This window comes from Heterodontus francisci, chromosome 7, assembly GCF_036365525.1.
Source record: "Heterodontus francisci isolate sHetFra1 chromosome 7, sHetFra1.hap1, whole genome shotgun sequence".
NCBI classification, from domain to species: Eukaryota; Metazoa; Chordata; class Chondrichthyes; order Heterodontiformes; family Heterodontidae; genus Heterodontus; species Heterodontus francisci.
The window spans coordinates 29,816,789-29,834,264 of record NC_090377.1 but is presented as its reverse complement, the minus strand read 5'-3'; the positions used below and the strand labels follow the sequence as shown (position 1 = coordinate 29,834,264).

The 17,476-nt window shown below is 42.9% G+C and overlaps 1 protein-coding gene across 6 annotated transcripts in view; it reads left to right on the top strand.

Annotated features, from left to right (window-relative positions):
- The window catches only part of epc2 (enhancer of polycomb homolog 2 (Drosophila)), a 62,343-nt gene that overhangs the window by 37,957 nt on the left and 6,910 nt on the right, over window positions 1-17,476 (top strand). For 4 of the 6 annotated variants that reach the window (XM_068034958.1, XM_068034960.1, XM_068034955.1 and 1 more), the window contains 4 exons: window positions 3,148-3,237; window positions 7,345-7,493; window positions 10,262-10,602; window positions 10,917-11,050. In XM_068034958.1, coding sequence (XP_067891059.1) covers window positions 3,148-3,237; window positions 7,345-7,493; window positions 10,262-10,602; window positions 10,917-11,050 — 714 coding nt within the window. The remainder of the gene's footprint in view (window positions 1-3,147; window positions 3,238-7,344; window positions 7,494-10,261; window positions 10,603-10,916; window positions 11,051-17,476) is intronic. The other 2 variants (XM_068034959.1, XM_068034957.1) reach the window with 1 other exon arrangement.

Sequence of the window (17,476 nt, the reverse complement as noted above, 5' to 3'; positions counted from 1 at the left end):
AACATCCATTTTTGTGCCAATTTGTTGTTGAATCTGACCTTTTGGAGGAATTGACCCAGACATTTTAATTTATGTGCATTTATATGTGTATTTTATGAAATTATTATACATTTTGATATAATTGTGGGAAAAGTATATTCGGGTTTCTTGAAATCACTGCTTGTATTGGGAGTAGTATAGATCAGGCAGTTGAAGTGACTTGAGTGGTCTTGATTTTTAGGGCATAGTTGGGCATAGGGACGGGAGGGGAGGCCCTACGTGTTTGTAACTGGTTGCGTTAAGGTCAGTGCCCTTCATGATCAGTGATTGGATTGTTGTGCCAAGCAAGGTGGTTTTCATTGAGTTGCCAAAAAACAGCCCCTAAACTACTTGGAATTTCCACAGTTCCAAGCAGTGAGCAGCATTCCCTCTGGCATATGGATCCATTTCATTTAGGATCATTAAAGCCAGGCAATTTGTTTTTTTTAATACTTCTTGAGATAGCTGAAGGTAAGTGTGTCTGGATGGCTGTCCTTTGTTATTACTGCATCAGTGTCCTGGGGCTGAAATGAATGGCCTCTAACCAACAAAACCATCTGCAATGGTAACTTTTTTCCCTGTTGATTTAGTTTCAAAACTAGGGCGGCGCAGTGGTTAGCACCGCAGCCTCACAGCTCCAGGGACCCGGGTTCGATTCCGGGTACTGCCTGTGTGGAGTTTGCAAGTTCTCCCTGTGTCTGCGTGGGTTTTCTCCGGGTGCTCCGGTTTCCTCACACAAGCCAAAAGACTTGCAGGTTGATAGGTAAATTGGCCACTATAAATTGTCACTAGTATAGGTAGGTGGTAGGGAAATATAGGGACAGGTGGGGATGTTTGGTAGGAATATGGGATTAGTGTAGGATTAGTAATAATGGGTGGTTGATGTTCGGCACAGACTCGGTGGGCCGAAGGGCCTGTTTCAGTGCTGTATCTCTAATCTAATCTAATCTAAAACCAGATCTTCGAGATAGAATGTTAATTTAATGACCTTTTGGATCACCCAATCCTCTGAAATTTGCAACAGCAAGATTTTTCTTGCTTTATTAGGAATTTGAAAATGGATTTCCTCCTATCAGTAAAAATAATTTAAATTAATCTAAGGTATATTTGAGGAAAAATGTTTTCACCCAGAGGGTGGTTGGAGTCTGGAACACACTGCCTGGGGGGGTGGAGGCGGGAACCCTCACAACATTTAAGAAATATTTAGATGAGCACTTGAAACGCCACAGCATACAAGACTACGGGCGAAGTGCAGGAATATGGGATTAGAATAGTTAGGTGCTTGATGGCTGGCACAGACTCGATGGGCCGAAGGGCCTGTTTTCTCTTCTGTATAACTTTGACTGTATGGTTGTGGATTTGTTCAAATGAACATTCTGGTTAATGCATTTAATAAAAAAAAGTCAACAATTGTAAAATTTTATTTAAAGCAAAGAGCTAAAATCTCAAGGACTGTTAAAGAAACAACTGTTACAGTTTGGACTTTGTCCCAGCATTTTTGCATCTTCATAATAAATTAATAATTTCCATAATTAGACCTCGGTCTGCAAACTGAAACGTGCATCCTTATGCATGACATAAATGGCTCAGCATGTCACAGTACCATTGACTTTTACCAAGGTTTTGCAAAGTGATATGCTACTGGCTAACCCTTGCATTCTGCTTTCACTCTGAAAGGCAGTAAATATCACACTATAAATAATGGTCTTCTGCTTCTGAATGAAACACATGCAAGTAACTACAATTGCACACTATTTAAACTGTTCTAAAAACAACAAACAATCTAAGGTCCTTTGGCTCTTTTCAGAGTCTTACAAATGATTTTCTGATGAAACATTATGTAAGACCCACATCTTCCCCACACACACATTTTCATTCATGTAGACTGGACAGTGTGAATCAAGGAACTAAAGATCCTTGGTGAAAGTCCATAGCACTTCTACAGTTTCGAACGCCTTTGGACATTTTGTTACATCATGTGCATTATATAAACACAAGTCATTATTTTGGGATTCCAATCTTTTTGAGATCAAAGTGTGAACAATAGTTTCTTAGCTGCCTCATTTACTCTATATACCTGCTATAGAAAAATAATCTCTAGATTTCTTGTCAATCTCTATGGTGTTGCAGATATGGAGTCAAGACCAAGTACAAGTCTTCAGGTGAAGTGAGTTTAGATGTCAGGGCATGGATATATAATTCAATCCCCATTTTAAAATTGTTCTGAATTCCTATGTCTACATTTTATAGTAGTAACTGCTTAAGTAAACGTAAGCTATAATTACACCATTTGCTGCAGCACCACCACTGGTAGGAGGGTGAAATTGCAGCACAAGAAGTTTACATGGGTAGCTTCCAGCATAAATATGGACATAGGAGTTTATGATGCAAAAAGTTGATGGCAGCATCTTGAGGCTATAAATGACCATGCATCAGAATAGGGGGAAAGAAAGTACCTGTTTGAGGCATGACTCAACTCTGCTATCATTTTCGCAATACAAAGATATATCAGTACGCATTTCTTTTTCTTGCTCAGGAATTTATATGCCACAATAATTAGGAGTGTGAACCTCTCTGAATATAAGAGACCTGATTTACTTCATAAAAGGAAGGGAAAATGACACGATGATATTTCTCAATATTGTGTACTTTTTTTTAAATTTGTTTATGGGATGTGGGTGCCCATCCCTAATTGCCCTTGAACTGACTGGCTTGCTAGGCCATTTTTTTTTTTTTTTTTTTTGAAAAGAGTCAACATTGCTGTCACATGTAGGCCAGACCAAGTAAGGACAGCAGATTTCCTTCCCTAAAGGACATTAGTGAACCAGTTTTTTTTATACAACAATCGACAGTGGTTTCATGGTCACCATTAGACTAGCTTTTTAATTCCCAGATTAATTGAATTCAAATTTCACCATCTGCCATGGTGAGATTCGAACCCATATCCCCAGAGCAATAGCCTGGGTTACTAGTCCAGTGACATTATCACTACGCCACCGCCTCCCCCTGCCTGAGTTTCCTGAGGAGGAAGTTTGCGTACAAGTTAGTTGGGAGGCTAAGTTGAGTTCCCACTTACTGATATTAATTTTTTAAAAATGCAACAGCACTGATGCTTTTTGTTTTTGTTAGGTCCCTTCTCCTATATCAGAGCCTGAAGAAGACAGTGATCCTGATGGACTTTTTGCTTTCAGGAGGAAAGCGGGTTGCCAATACTATGCTGTAAGAAAATATGTACATATATTTATGCGTGACTTCTTAGCACATTGCAGTGATTTGAAATATCTTCCAAATCATTTATCTGTTGTGTTAGACAAGCTTTGCATATTTTTAAAAGGCAGGACTCTGAAAATGCGCACATTCACTATTTAAGGAAATTAAATTTGTGTTTTTTTTTATATACATAAAAATTACAACATAGAAACTACAACATAGAAACAGCCTGTTTGGCCCAGTTGATATTTATCCTCCAAGAGCAGTTGTCCTAATCCCATGTGCCCATTTGTGTTTCCAATTCCCTTTTGTCTCCCCTTTCTTCAACTATTTTCCAATTAATTCCTAAAGTTGACATGCTCCCTGTTTTTCATTATTTCTGGTAGTGCATTCCACAGCCTCAAATCTGTGGGGGAAAAAGTCCCGCTCCTAAATCTCTTCTGTTTAATGTATCTGTGTTCCCTTGTTCTAGACTTCTTAACCACTGAAGACAGTCAGTTTCTATCTACTGTGTTCCTTCCCTTAATTTTAAGCATCCCTGTCAAATCACTGCATAATTTCCTCTAATGAAAGATGGAAGAATGGGCAAAAAAAGTGGGTGATGGTATTCAATGTCAGCAATTGCAACATGGTACATTTTGCTCTAATGAAAACAGGCTAAATATTTGTCTGTCTTCGTTGTTGTATTTCCTCATATAAGACAAAATCCTATGAAAATCTGGGCTGCACTGTCTGTTGCCTCAACATTATTCTTGTAGTATGGAGGCCATACACATGGTATTCCAACTGTGATTTTTTTCCTGAGGTTTTAAAGATGGGCGGCGCAGTGGTTAGTACCGCAGCCTCACAGCTCCAGCAACCCGAGTTCAGTTCTAGGTTCTGCCTGTGCGGAGTTTGCAAGTTCTCCCTGTGTCTGCGTGGGTTTCCGCCGGATGCTCCGGTTTCCCCTCTCCTCCAAAGACTTGCAGGTTGATAGGTAAATTGACCATTGTAAATTGCCCGTAGTGTAGGTAAGTGGTAGGAGAATGGTGGGGATGTGGTAGAGAATATGGGGTTGATGTAGGATTAGTATAAATGGGTGGTTGTTGGTCGGCACAGACTCGGTGGGCCGAAGGGCCTGTTTCAGTGCTGTATCTCTAAATAAATTAAAATAAATAGATATACAATTGCCTCTTGACTTTATATTCTGTACCTCTTGCCATAAGACCCAGTATTCCATCAGCTATTTATGGCTTATCCACTTGAACTACTTGTAATACCTTTTGGACATGAGCCCCCAAATCCCTCTTTTGTTCCAGATACCAATGTTTCCCCATTCATTTCACTTGTTTTGAGCAGAATGTACCATGTTGACATTGAATTCCGTCACCCACTTTTTTTTGCCCATTCTTCCATCTTGTCCATATCCCCTTACAGCTACCTTCAGTTTTCTGAAATATTTACTCTGCTTTCTATTTCAGTATCGTCCACAGTTATGGGCATTACTGCTAGCCCTAATAACAAAATTATTGAGGTATGCAGTGAATAGGAGAGGTCCAAAACCAAAATAGAAATGAACACAACCTAACATCAATGGGGAATGGTTTGAATTTGTACAAAAATAATCATGTACATTTGCCTGACGACAAACTTAGTTGTGTCCAACATTCTTATGGCACAGAATAAAGCTTCAGTGTTGCTGAAAATAGAGACATGTCGAAGCTTTTTGTCTTGCACTCATCAGGACAATCCACAAGAATACCAATGTAAGGGAAGACAACAGCTTATACTGTACGAGAAGAGAGTGCTGATTGGTTGGCAAGTGAACTCTGGTAGTGGTGTTGCCATGGAGAATGCACCAGTTGGCAGTGACTGACAGTTAACTGTCATGCTTTGTTTGACATTTAAATTAGGCAGTTTGACTCTGGTCAAGGCATTGCCCTGAGGAATGAACCAGTGAATGGCTGTCACATATTTTGTTTAGCTAAAACAGGTGCAATGTGTGTATATATTCTTTCTGTCTGCAAAGAACAGGGCCCTGCATATTAATATATGTAGCTTCTAGTACGTGCAAATGCACCACACTGCAAGCTCTACTGACTATTTTGAATTGATTGTCAGCGTAATTCTTGGCACACAGGATTATTTTCTAAATGCAGAAACAGCAGTGTGATAATGACCAGATATCTTTTCTGTTTTGTAATGAGGGTTAAATATCGGTCTGACCACCAGGGATAACTTTCCTACACTTCAAAGTATTACTGTGGGATCTCCTACACTCACCTGAGAGTGTAGACGGGGCCTCTCTTTAATATCTCGTGCGAAAGACGGCACCTCCAGCAGTACAGCATTTCCTCAGTACTGGCCTGGAATGACGGCCTTGATTTTTGTGCTGATATTTCTGGAGTGGAACATGAACCCACAACCTTCTGACTCCGAGGCACGAGTACTGCCAACTGAGCCACAGCTGACACTGACAAAATATCCTTATTTTGCCTTTGTACTCTTCGCAATTATCATGAAGCGTCAAATTGTATTGGTTCTCTATCTACCTGCACTCTCTAGGAAATATGTTCATCCATACCATTCAGCATTTTTTAAGTGTATATTGACTTTCCTTGATTTTCCCCTCAAAATATATTGCCTCACACTTGGCATTAAGTTGCTTCTGCCACCTGTCAGCCCGCCCTGCTAATTGGCTGTGTTCTCTTGAAGCTAATTCCATCAGTTATTGAATCAGTAACTGAAGGGCATAAATTCACAATCTAAAACACGGGGACACAGTCTCAGGATAAGGGGCCAATTAATTAGGCCTGAGATGAGGAGAAATTACTTCACTCAAAGGGTTGTGAATCTTTGGAATTATCTACCCTAGAGGGTTGTTGATGCTACTTGGTTGAATGCATTTAAGGTTGGGATAGACAGAATTTTGGTGTCTCAAGGAATCAAGGGATATGGCGAGCGGTTGAGAAAATAAAGTTAAATCCCAAGATCAACTGTGATCATTTTGAATGGCGGCGCAGGCTTGATGGGCCACATGATCTACTCCTGCTCCTATTTCTTGGTGTTCTTGTGTTACCAGAGAATGAAAGAGATTAGGATTTTTAAGACATAGAATGCCCTACTAGAAACTAGCTGAATCCAAAATACTTTTTTTTTCTTTAAAGTATTTTGGGGGGGGGGGAGGGAGTCCGGGGGGGGGTGGGGGTGGAAATTGAAACGCTATGACAATGGCAAAGACGTGGGGCCAAATAGCTGGTTCAGAGAGACAACCTAGATAATTGTGGACTGTCATTTAGCTTAATTCAACCCATTTGGTCATCTCTTCCTACTTTTCTTTGCGTTTTAGTGAAATTTTTAAATAAAATCTAACTTTTACTGTGAATTTAGTTGGGGTTTTGTTTAGACCAAAATATCCCTTGATTTTTCTCTTAACACTAAAAATAAAAACTTGCTGGATTTTTATATTAGCAATAAAAGCTGACTAAATGATCTTTCTTGATTAATTCATTTGTGAGACTTTGCTGTGGCCAAATTGACATCCAGGTTTTTCTGTACAGTAGAGTGAATGTGCTTGAAAGATGATCCTTTTGGTATAGCCATTTGGTGTATCCTGAGGATATAATTTAAGTGCGATGTAAATGCAGTTTCTTCAGTTTCTCATTTTCTCCCAGACCTCATCTGTCCTGTTGCTGCTCCAAGCTGTATTAGTGTATGTATGGTACATTGCTCTCACTGTGACTCTTTAAAGTCTCAAGGCTGTCTAGTTAGGTAACTGCTTTCAAGTGTTTAATGAGGACTTGCATAGAATAAAGCAAGGAGACTGGTCAAACAGCAACGCAATGATACAAATTCATTAAAGTAGGATGGGTGGGGGGAAAGACAGGGTTCCTAGGTGATGTGTGCATTTTCTTTCTCATGAAAGATAATTTCTGACTGGGGTTTGGACTTTTCAAAAATGAGTTAAAGCCAGATTTATGATAGAGTAATCTTAATATTTTCCCTTTCAGTGGTTTCAACAAATTAGTTTTAAAGGTCTTCTCTAAAGGTCTTCCAGATCCATGCAAGTAGAGTTGTGAAAAGACAAACCATAATTCATTTATTTATTACCTATTATATGTTTCCGATCTGTTGCAGCCTCATTTGGATCAAATGAGTACTTGTCCGTGGAAGACTCCTGAACCAGCTGGGCTAAGTGAGTCACGGTACAGGTACTGCTTAACCACACTCACCGTTCCAAGAAGGTGCATAGGTTTAGCACGGAGGCGCATAGGTCGTGGAGGAAGGTATGTGAACATTTCAAGCTATCTAAAAGAAAATTGGAAAGAATTGGGGAGTTGATGGTGCTGAATCATAATTTCTTTGTGATGATTTTGCTGAGGATTCATTACAGCCTCATTGTCATCATTTGGAGTTTTTGGATAACAGCAATTAAATAGAACTAAATTCTTCGAGTATGCTAGAGAATTGTGCACTTAGCAATTTTTCATTTTGCAACTTTGTTTCAAATGCATTTGTGCAATATTGATCACTCGACATAATGGATCATTGTCTAGCGGGTACCTCTTGGAATTTTGCTAGACCTCAAAATAACATTAAGGGTTTGTTCAAATATATTTTTCCAAACATTGAAGATTTACAGTTTTAACTTTCTACATTTTTGCAGAAGCTGATGTGACAGCACTAGCATTTTTTTTGTTTGTTTTATATCTTGCCTCTTTTTTTAAGGGGCGAATGTTATACTTAACCAAGTATGGCAGTGCCAGGGATTGGAATACTTTTTGCCAGCTTTTCTGCCTACTGTTAGCGTAATGCACTTTCAGGTCAGATATGGCATAGTTGGCTGTAGAATAAAGCTTCCTTTAGTAAATTCGCAACCTCTGCTTTCTATTTGACCCTGAGCTGAGCTTCCAATGCAATATTTTCTCCATGTCTTTTAACAGCGCCAGTCTCCACCCATGCCGTGGCCCATCTGCTTTTCTTGACTCCCGACTTGACACTTCCAATTCTCTACTGGCTGGCCTCCCATCTTCTACTCTGTCTAACCTTGAGCTCATCCAAAACTCTGCCCAAATTCTAACTTGCACCAAGTCTCATTCACTCATCTGCCCTTTGTTCCTGACCTATATTTGGCTCCTGGTCCTTCAACATCCTCCATAGCCTCGCCCCTATTCTTGTAACCTCTTCTAGCCCTATAGCCATCTGAACTCTGGATTCTTCTAACTCTGTGCTCTTGTACATCCCCCGCTCCGTTTGTCCCATCATTGGTGGCAATGTCTTCAGCTGTCTTTGCTGTAAGCTCTAGAATTTCCTTCTTAAATCTCTGCCTCTCCATTTGTCTCCTTTTTTTAAAACACTCATTGCCAGTGAAGACAATTTTATGTTGCTGCCAGCAATAAATAAGACTGAACTTGAGACAGCTAAAACATGTTGGATACAGATACCAAAGACTGACAGAATGGGTGGAATTTTCCCAGGCCTGAGGGGATGCGAAAATAGCAAGAAATAATGCCAGGTTGGGGTTCCAACCTAATTCTGTCCTTTTCTGGCTTTCATGGGGCAGGTTGGGAGTGCAATGTCGAACCCTAATAGCTGAAGCAAGAAACTAATTGAAGTACTTAAGGCAATTAGGAGCAAATTTTGTGCATGGATTCCCTCTTTCGCAACAGCGCAGGAGTTCCATGCTGTGTTTGCAACCTGGCAGGTTGGAGAAGGTGAGTGCACAGTGGGAAAACTTACTCAGTGAAACTGACAAGCTGTGAAGGCTTCTATTAGTCACACTGAAGAGCTGCAGCCATGGCCAGGTGAGAGGCTACTGTTCCAAGCACTCCTTTTGTCAGAGTATGCTATCACTGCTTGACAGGTGATTTCCAACTGCTTGGAAGGCACTTCACCCACCTTCAGCTGCACGTCCCTGCTGCCAGCCTTCAGAGCAACATGGGAGCAGCTTATGCAGCTCCATTGTCCACCTCTGCTGCGGGTCACGGGCAAGGGGGCTCACCGCCACCAATTGCTTCAGCAGTAGTAACACTACCAGCTGCCTTCTCCTCCGCCACATGCCTCTGCACAGGGTTGAGGGGATGGGCACACAGATCCAGCTCCAAGGAGGCGAGACCCCCAACATGAGCTCCATACGTGTCTGAGCAGCATTGGAATGTAGGAGCAGGAGTAGGCCATTCAGCCCATCGAGCCTGCTGCACCATTCAATTAGATGATGGCTGATCATCTACCTCAACGCCACTTTTCAGCGATTCATGGAGCAAGATCTCCTTCCCAGTGGGCCAGGTGGGCACGTATTATCAGTGGCCAACAAGGTGTCTGTCACTGGAAGCCTAGCTCCTCCCCACACCCCCCCCCCCACTTTTTTTTTTACCTCCCAACTCTCCTCTCCTCGCTTCCCCCACCCCTCAACTCTGCTTTTTGCCAAGTTGCATGCTTGCTTCTTCTGCAAGGAGAGGAAGAGACAAGTGCGCATGCTGGTAGTGGCTAGTGTTAAATGAGGAACGGTACCATTTTTGAAGAGTCACTGAGGCATGGGTGTGAAAGGGCATTGGGTCCAGGGCAATTGAGTGTTGGCTGCTCAGATGGGAATGTGAGGTGCTTTTAGGGAGAGAAATTAGTCGAGCTGCAAAGCGTGTTGACCTGAAGGCGTGCTATGTAGGAGAATGCTGAGTAAGTCAGTGTGGCGATTGGCAACTAAAAGTCTTACACCACTCACTTGTCATATCCTCTTGGTGTACAGTCTCCAGGTTGGAGGGAACACGCTCCCGCTGATTACTTCCTCAGCCGCTTTATCGTACATCTGCTTGGTTGGAGAGCCTGTCATCGACCTGAAACATTAACCCTGTTCCTCTCTCCACAGATGCTGCCCAAACTGCTGAGTATTTCCAGCATTTTCTGTTTTTATTTTAGCATTTCTGGTAATAGTGTCCATCCTTACGCTGGTTGAACAGATTTCTCAATGATTAGTCCAAGCACTTGTAACAACCAAGTTTATCATTGTGCTGATAGCAGCTATAGAGATTTAAAGCAGACTTTCTTTCCCCCCCTTTAGGTTTTTGTTAGATCGTGCATCCACAGATCATGATCACATTCTATGCCAAATTGACCCAGAAATGCTATCATCACCCAGCTCGCCGGCTGCTTTTTCATCTGACGACTCATGGACCATTACTTCCAATAAAGACTTTACAAATAGACTGTCACTTAGTGAAATACTAAGCAATATCAAAACATGCCGGTTACGGCACTTCCAGCCTCGGTTATCCCAGCTTCAGGACAGCGATAACCACTGTACTTCCAGAAAATTAGGACAGAATGTGAATAAAAAGAGAATTCCAGTGTCTTCTATTTTATCATCAAATACCATGATCACCAGTAGGAATAGGATATCTGGTGAGTAGTGCAGCTTTTGTAAGTCTTTGCTTTAATGGGATCTGTGACTCTTTCAACTGTTAACAAAGTTGGCAAATTACAACCATAATATTCCGATTTGAAAGTATATGATGTTTCTTGCTCTTTTTCTCTTGCGCTTTATTCTCTTGCTCTCCCCCTTGTTCTCCTGCATTGGTCTGTGTTAACTTGTGGACATGTAGTATAGCTCCATTTGTTTCATGTATTCTTGCCTGCATGTGCATAGAAAAAGTTCATTTTATTTGGTATTCAACTGACATTATCAGATTAAAATGTGAACATTTTTCCTTGTCTAGTAACAGGTGGCATAACGGAGGAGCAGTACCACACCCATCAACAACAGCTTGTTCAGATGCAAAGACAACAGTTAGCACAGATGCAGCGGCAACAATCCCAACATTCCTCAAACATCTCCCACACAAGTTCACAGGTAACATAGGCTTGTGCAACACTTTTGACCTTGTTTTTATATTTTATGTTCCTCCACATGACAGGAGGGGACAATGACATTGTTGCTGGTGATGGTGAATGGAATATTTTGAACCCAGTGTTTCTATTGACCATTGTCGTGTCAGGTATAGTACAAGTTAGATGTTAGTACAGTTGTGTCTCTTGTCTGCCCCAACAATATTCCTTACTGTGATATCAGAGGATAGATTAAGAGACTATAATCTCTCTTCTCCCTCGTCCCTCATCAGTCATTTGTCATCGAAACATATGAGTTGATTACATGGTAATAACGCTGCAGTGCTCATTTGGGGATGGGAAGGAACATGTGGTTTACCAAGTTTGAAATTCATAAAAGGAGATTACATGCATGGCGATTATATTGTTAGGTTTTTGGTACTTTACTCTAGCTGTTTCCTTGGGTTCAGCATCACTTCTCATTCTTGTGAACCAAAGTGCATCTTGAATTCAAAAGGGAGTGCAGGAACGGAGGGTCCAAGGGTATATGTGCACAAATCATTGAAGGTACCAGACAGGTTGAGAAAGCACTTTATAAGGCATATGAGATCCTGTGCTGTATAAATAGAGGCATAAGAGTTCAAAAGAAAGGAAGTTACAGTGAACCTTTATAAAATACTGGTTCAGCCTCAACTAGAGCATTATGTCCAAATCTGAGCGTGCTGGAGAGGGTGTAGAAAAGATTTAAGAATGGTTTTGGGGGACACTTCAGTTGTGAGGGTAGTTGGCAAAGCTGGGGCTGCTGTCTTTAGGGAAGAGAAGGTTGAGAGGAGATTTGTTAGAGGTGCTCAAAATCATGAGGGGTCTGGACAGACTTGATAGAGAGAAACTCTTCCCATTGGTGGAAGAGTCAAGAACCAGAGGACACTGATTTAAGTTAATTGCAAATGAACCACAAGTGACTTGAGGAAAAACATTTTTATGCAGTGAGTAGTTAGGATCTGGAATACACTGGCTGAGCATGTGACCTTCTATAGTGGCTTTCAAAAGGGAATTAATCTGAAGAGACAAAATTTGCAGTGCTATGGTGTAAAGGTAGGGGAGTGGGACTAGCTGAGTAGCTGTTAGAGAGAGCTGTCTTGAACACAATGGGCTGAAGGCCTCCTGTGCTGTAACCATTCTATGATTCCATAACTCTTCAGACAATAAGGAAATTGGATCAGGACTTGAAGGAAATAAACCTAAAGGGCTACGAGGATTGAGTGGAGGAGTGGGATTGACTGGCTGCTCTGTGGAGACCCAGCATGGACCTGATGGGCCAAATGGCCGCTTTCTATGCTGTAAATGACACTATGAAAGATAAATGTAATGAGACCCTGGGAGTCAACTAGAGTGCTCTTTACTGTTCTTGGCTTATTTGAGTATATTGTGGGCTGCCATGTGATCTCATCTTTGGTAAGAAAGACTATCAACTCATCAGGTGATGGCTCAAGTTGTAAATCAGTAGACAAATTTGTTGAAAATTGCTAAAATAGATAAATGAAATGGAACAAATGCAGTCGATTTGCAGGGAGTATAGATTTTGCGAATCGTTGTGGAATCTAAGTAATAAAAGCATTCCCCTTCTGCTAACCCTTGACAAACAACCCCATAAACATGGTAGAAGACCTTATGTGACTGTCTCCTGATACTGAGCATCTGATTAGCCTTGCACCCCTGATGTCCAGACACATCTGTCTTCCTCCAATACCACTCAGGAAGGAACTCCAAATTCCTTTGACAATATTCCAGAACAAAGGATACTAAATCTTTTCATTATGCTATCTTAAACATTCCAGAACATTCCTTAATTTAGGGGAGGCGGTGGCGTAGTGGTATTGTCACTGGACTAGTAACCCAGAGACCCAGGGTATTTCTTTGAGGACATGGGTTCGAATCCCACTACAGCAGAAGGTGGAATTTGAGTTCAATTAATAAATCTGGAATTAAAAAGCTAGTCTAATGATGGCCATGAAACCATTGTTGATTGTTGTAAAAACCCATCTGGTTCACTTATGTCCTTCAGGGAAGGAAATCTGTCCTTACATGTGACTCCAGACCCACAACAATGTGGTTGACTCTTAAATGCCCTCTGAAATGGCCTAGCAAACCACTCAGTTGTATCTAACCACTACGAAGTCAATAAAACAGAATGAAGCCGGACGTACCACCCCACATCAACCTAGGCACCACAAATGACAATAGCAAACGCAGCCCTATTGACCCTGCAAAGTCCTCCTTACTAACATCTGGGGGCTTGTGCCAAAGTTGGGAGAGCTGTCCCACAGTATGACATAGTCATACTCAAGGAATCATATCTGACAGGCAATGTCCCAGAGACTGCCATCCCCGGGTATGTCCTGTCCCACTGGCAGGACAGACCCAGCAGAGGTGGTGGCACAGTGGTATACAATCGGGAGGGAGTTGCCCTGGGAGTCCTCAACGTCGACTCCGGACCCCATGAAATCTCATGGCATTGGGTCAAACATGGGCAAGGAAACCTCCTGCTGATTACCTCCTACCGTCCTCCCTCAGCTGATGAATCAAAGAACAACAAAGAACAGTACAGCACAGGAACAGGCCATTCGGCCCTCCAAGCTTGTGCCGATCTTGATGCCTGCCTAAACTAAAACCTTCTGCATTTCTGGGGATCGTATCCCTCTATTCCCATCCTATTCATAGATTTGTCAAGATGCCTCTTAAACGTCGCTATCGTACCTGCTTCCACCACCTCCCCCGGCAGCAAGTTCCAGGCATTCATCACCCTCTGTTTAAAGAACTTGCCTCGCACATCCCCTTTAAACTTTGCCCTCGCACCTTAAACCTATGTCCCCTAGTAACTGACTCTTCCACCCTGGGAAACAGCTTCTGACTATCCACTCTGTCCATCCCACACCTGTATCATGTTGCCCCTCCACCTCCGTCGTTCTAGTGAATCAATACTCCTCCATGTTGAACGGCACTTGGAGGAAGCACTGAGGATGGCAAGGGCAAAGAATATACTCTGGGTAGAGGACTTTAATGTCTATTACCAAGAGTGGCTCGGTAGCACCACTACTGACCGAGCTGGCCGAGTCCTAAAGGACATAGCTGCTAGACTGGGCATGCGGCAGGTGGTGAGGGCAAAACATACAACCTCATCCTCGCCAATCTGCCTGTTGTAGATGCATCTGTCCATGACCATATTGGTAGGAGTGACCACTGCACAGTCCTTGTGGAGACGAAATCCCACCTTCACATTGAGGATACCCTCCATCGTGCGTGTTGTGTGGCACTACCCTGCTAAATGGGATGGATTTTGAACAGGTATAGCAATGCAAAACTGGGCATCAATGAGGCGCTGTGGGCCATCAGCAGCAGCAGAATTGTACTCAACCACAATCTGTAACCTCATGGCCCGGCATATTCCCCACTCTACCGTTACCATCGAGCCAAGAGACCAACCCTGGTTCAATGAAGAGTGCAGGAGAGATATGCCAGAAACAGCACCAGGCATACCTCAAAATGAGGCGTCAACCTGGTGAAGCTACAACACAGGGCAACCTGCGTGCCAAACTGTAAGCAGCATGCGATAGATAGAGCTAAGCAATCCCATAACCAACAGATCAGATCTAAGCTCTGCAGACCTGCCACATCTAGTTGTGAATGGTGGTGGACAATTAAACAACTAACTGGAGGATGTGGCTCCACAAATATCCCCATCCTTAATGATGGGGGAGCCCAGCACATGAGTGTGAAAGATAAGGCTGAAGCATTTGCAATAATCTTCAGCCAGAAGTGCAGAGTTGATGATGCATCTTGGCCTCCTCCTGAAGTCCCCAGCATCACAGATGCCAGACTTCAGCCAATTCGATTCACTCCACGTCATATCAAGTAACGACTGAAGGCACTGGATATACTGAAGACCTGTGCTCCAGAACTTGCCGCGCCCCTAGCCAAGCTCTTCCAGTACAGCTACAACACTGGCATCTACCCAGCAATGTGGAAAATTGCCCAGGTATGTCCTGTACACAAAAAGCAGGACATGTCCAACCTGGCCAGTTACTGCCCCATCAGTCTACTCTCAATCAGCAGTAAAGTGATGGAAGGTGTCATCGACAGTGCTATCAAGCAGCACTTGCTTGGCAGTGACGCTCAGTTTGGGTTCTGCCAGTGCCACTCAGCTACTGACCTAATTACAGCTTTGGTTCAAACATGGACTCTCGGTGACAGTGACTGGCCTTGACATCAACGCAGCATTTGACCGAGTATAGCATCAAGGAGCCCCAGCAAAACTGAAGGCAACGTGAATCAGGGGAAAGCTCTCTGCTGGTTAGAGTCATACCTAGCGTAAAGGAAGATGGTTGTGGTTGTTGGAGGTCAATCATCTGAGCTCCAGGACATCACTGCAGGAGTTCCTCAGGGTAGTGTCCTAGGCCCAACCATCTTCAGCGGCTTCATCGATGACCTTTCAATCATAAGGTCAGAAGTAGGGCGGCGCAGTGGTTAGCACCGCAGCCTCACAGCTCCAGGGACCCGGGTTCGATTCCGGGTACTGCCTGTGTGGAGTTTGCAAGTTCTCCCTGTGTCTGCGTGGGTTTCCTCCGGGTGCTCCGGTTTCCTCCCACAAGCCAAAAGACTTGCAGGTTGATAGGTAAATTGGCCATTATAAATTGTCACTAGTATAGGTAGGTGGTAGGGAAATATAGGGACAGGTGGGGATGTTTGGTAGGAATATGGGATTAGTGTAGGATTAGTATAAATGGGTGGTTGATGTTCGGCACAGACTCGGTGGGCCGAAGGGCCTGTTTCAGTGCTGTATCTCTAATCTAATCTAATCTAAGTGGGGATATTCGCTGCTGATTGTGCGATGTTCACCATTTGCGATGACTCAGATATTGAAGCAGTCTGTGTAGAAATGCAGCAAGTCCTGGGCAATATCCAGGCTTGGGCTGATATGTGGCAAGTAACATTCGTGCCACACAAGTGCCAGGCAATGACCATCTCCAACAAGAGAGAATCTGACCATCTCCCCATTGACATTCAATGGCATTACGATTGCTGAATCTCCCACTATCAACATCCTAGGGGTTATCATTGACCAGAAACTGAATTGGAGTAGCCATATAAACTCTGTGGCTATAAGAGTAGGTCAGAGGCAAGGAATCCTGCAGCGAGTAACTCCTCTCCTGATTCCCCAAAGCCTGTCCACCATCTACAAGGCACAAGTCAGGAGTGTGCTGAAATACTCTCCACTTGCCTGGATGGGTGCAGCTCCAACAACACTCAAGAAGCTCGACACCATCCAGAACAATGCAGCCTGCTTGATTGGCACCCCATCCACAAACATTCACTCCCTCCACCACCGATGCACAGTGGCAGCAGTGTGTACCATCTATAAGATGCACTGCAGCAACGCACCAAGGCTCAATAAACAGCACCTTCCAAACTCGTGACCTCTACCAACTAGAAAGGATAAGGGCAACATATGCATGGGAACACCACCAGCTGCAAGTTCCCCTCCAAGTCACACACCATCCTGACTTGGAAGTATATCGCTGTTCCTTCACTGCCGTTGGGTCAAAATCCTGGAACTCCTTCCTAACAGCAGTGTGGGTATACCTACCTCACATGTACTGCAGTGGTTCAAGAAGGCAGCTCACCACCACCTTCTCGAGGGCAATTGGGGATGGGCAATAAATGCGGGCCTAGCCAGCGACGCCCACATCCCATGAATGAATTTTTAAAAATCCAAGTATAGTTTGGCAGCTGTGTTTGTACAGGCAGAACAACATGTATTGTAAACAGCCCCACATGATTATAATTGAATGAAACAATGTGATTCCTTGATATACTTTGACCACTTTGAATAACCTGAGATGGGGTCCTGACCAAGGACAATGGCCACTTGGTTATTACAGGGACAATCTAGTAGATGCCTATTAGTCTACAAAGGCAACAGCAAGTTAGGTAAACGTTTACATATTAGTACCTTTGGCATACCAGTGTTTGTCTAAAGCACGATGAATTAGTTAGCACTTAATTCTAACTACATGTGATATGGTCAACAGTAAAGGATCCAAAGGTTGTGAAAAGCACTATATGCATGCAAGTTTGCTCTTCAGATAATCCACACTAGACAAAAATGCTTCATTTTTATTACAAAGCATAATCTATTAGTATGTACAGAAAAAATATCAGGAATAAGGAAGCCTAGCATATATGGTTTAGTAACCATTCTTGGCTGCGGGACTGAATGAGGTTTTCTAATTAGTGCTTTGTTTCTTGGGGCATATGCTCTTCTATCTGGGTACTTTGGTTTCTAACTGCCTCCGATACCAGCAAGAGCCTTGTGAGAATAAGCTGATTGGACTGTCCACCCATCCAATTGATCTCTATTTCCTCCCTGTATTGGGTAGCTATCTGGCCTCCA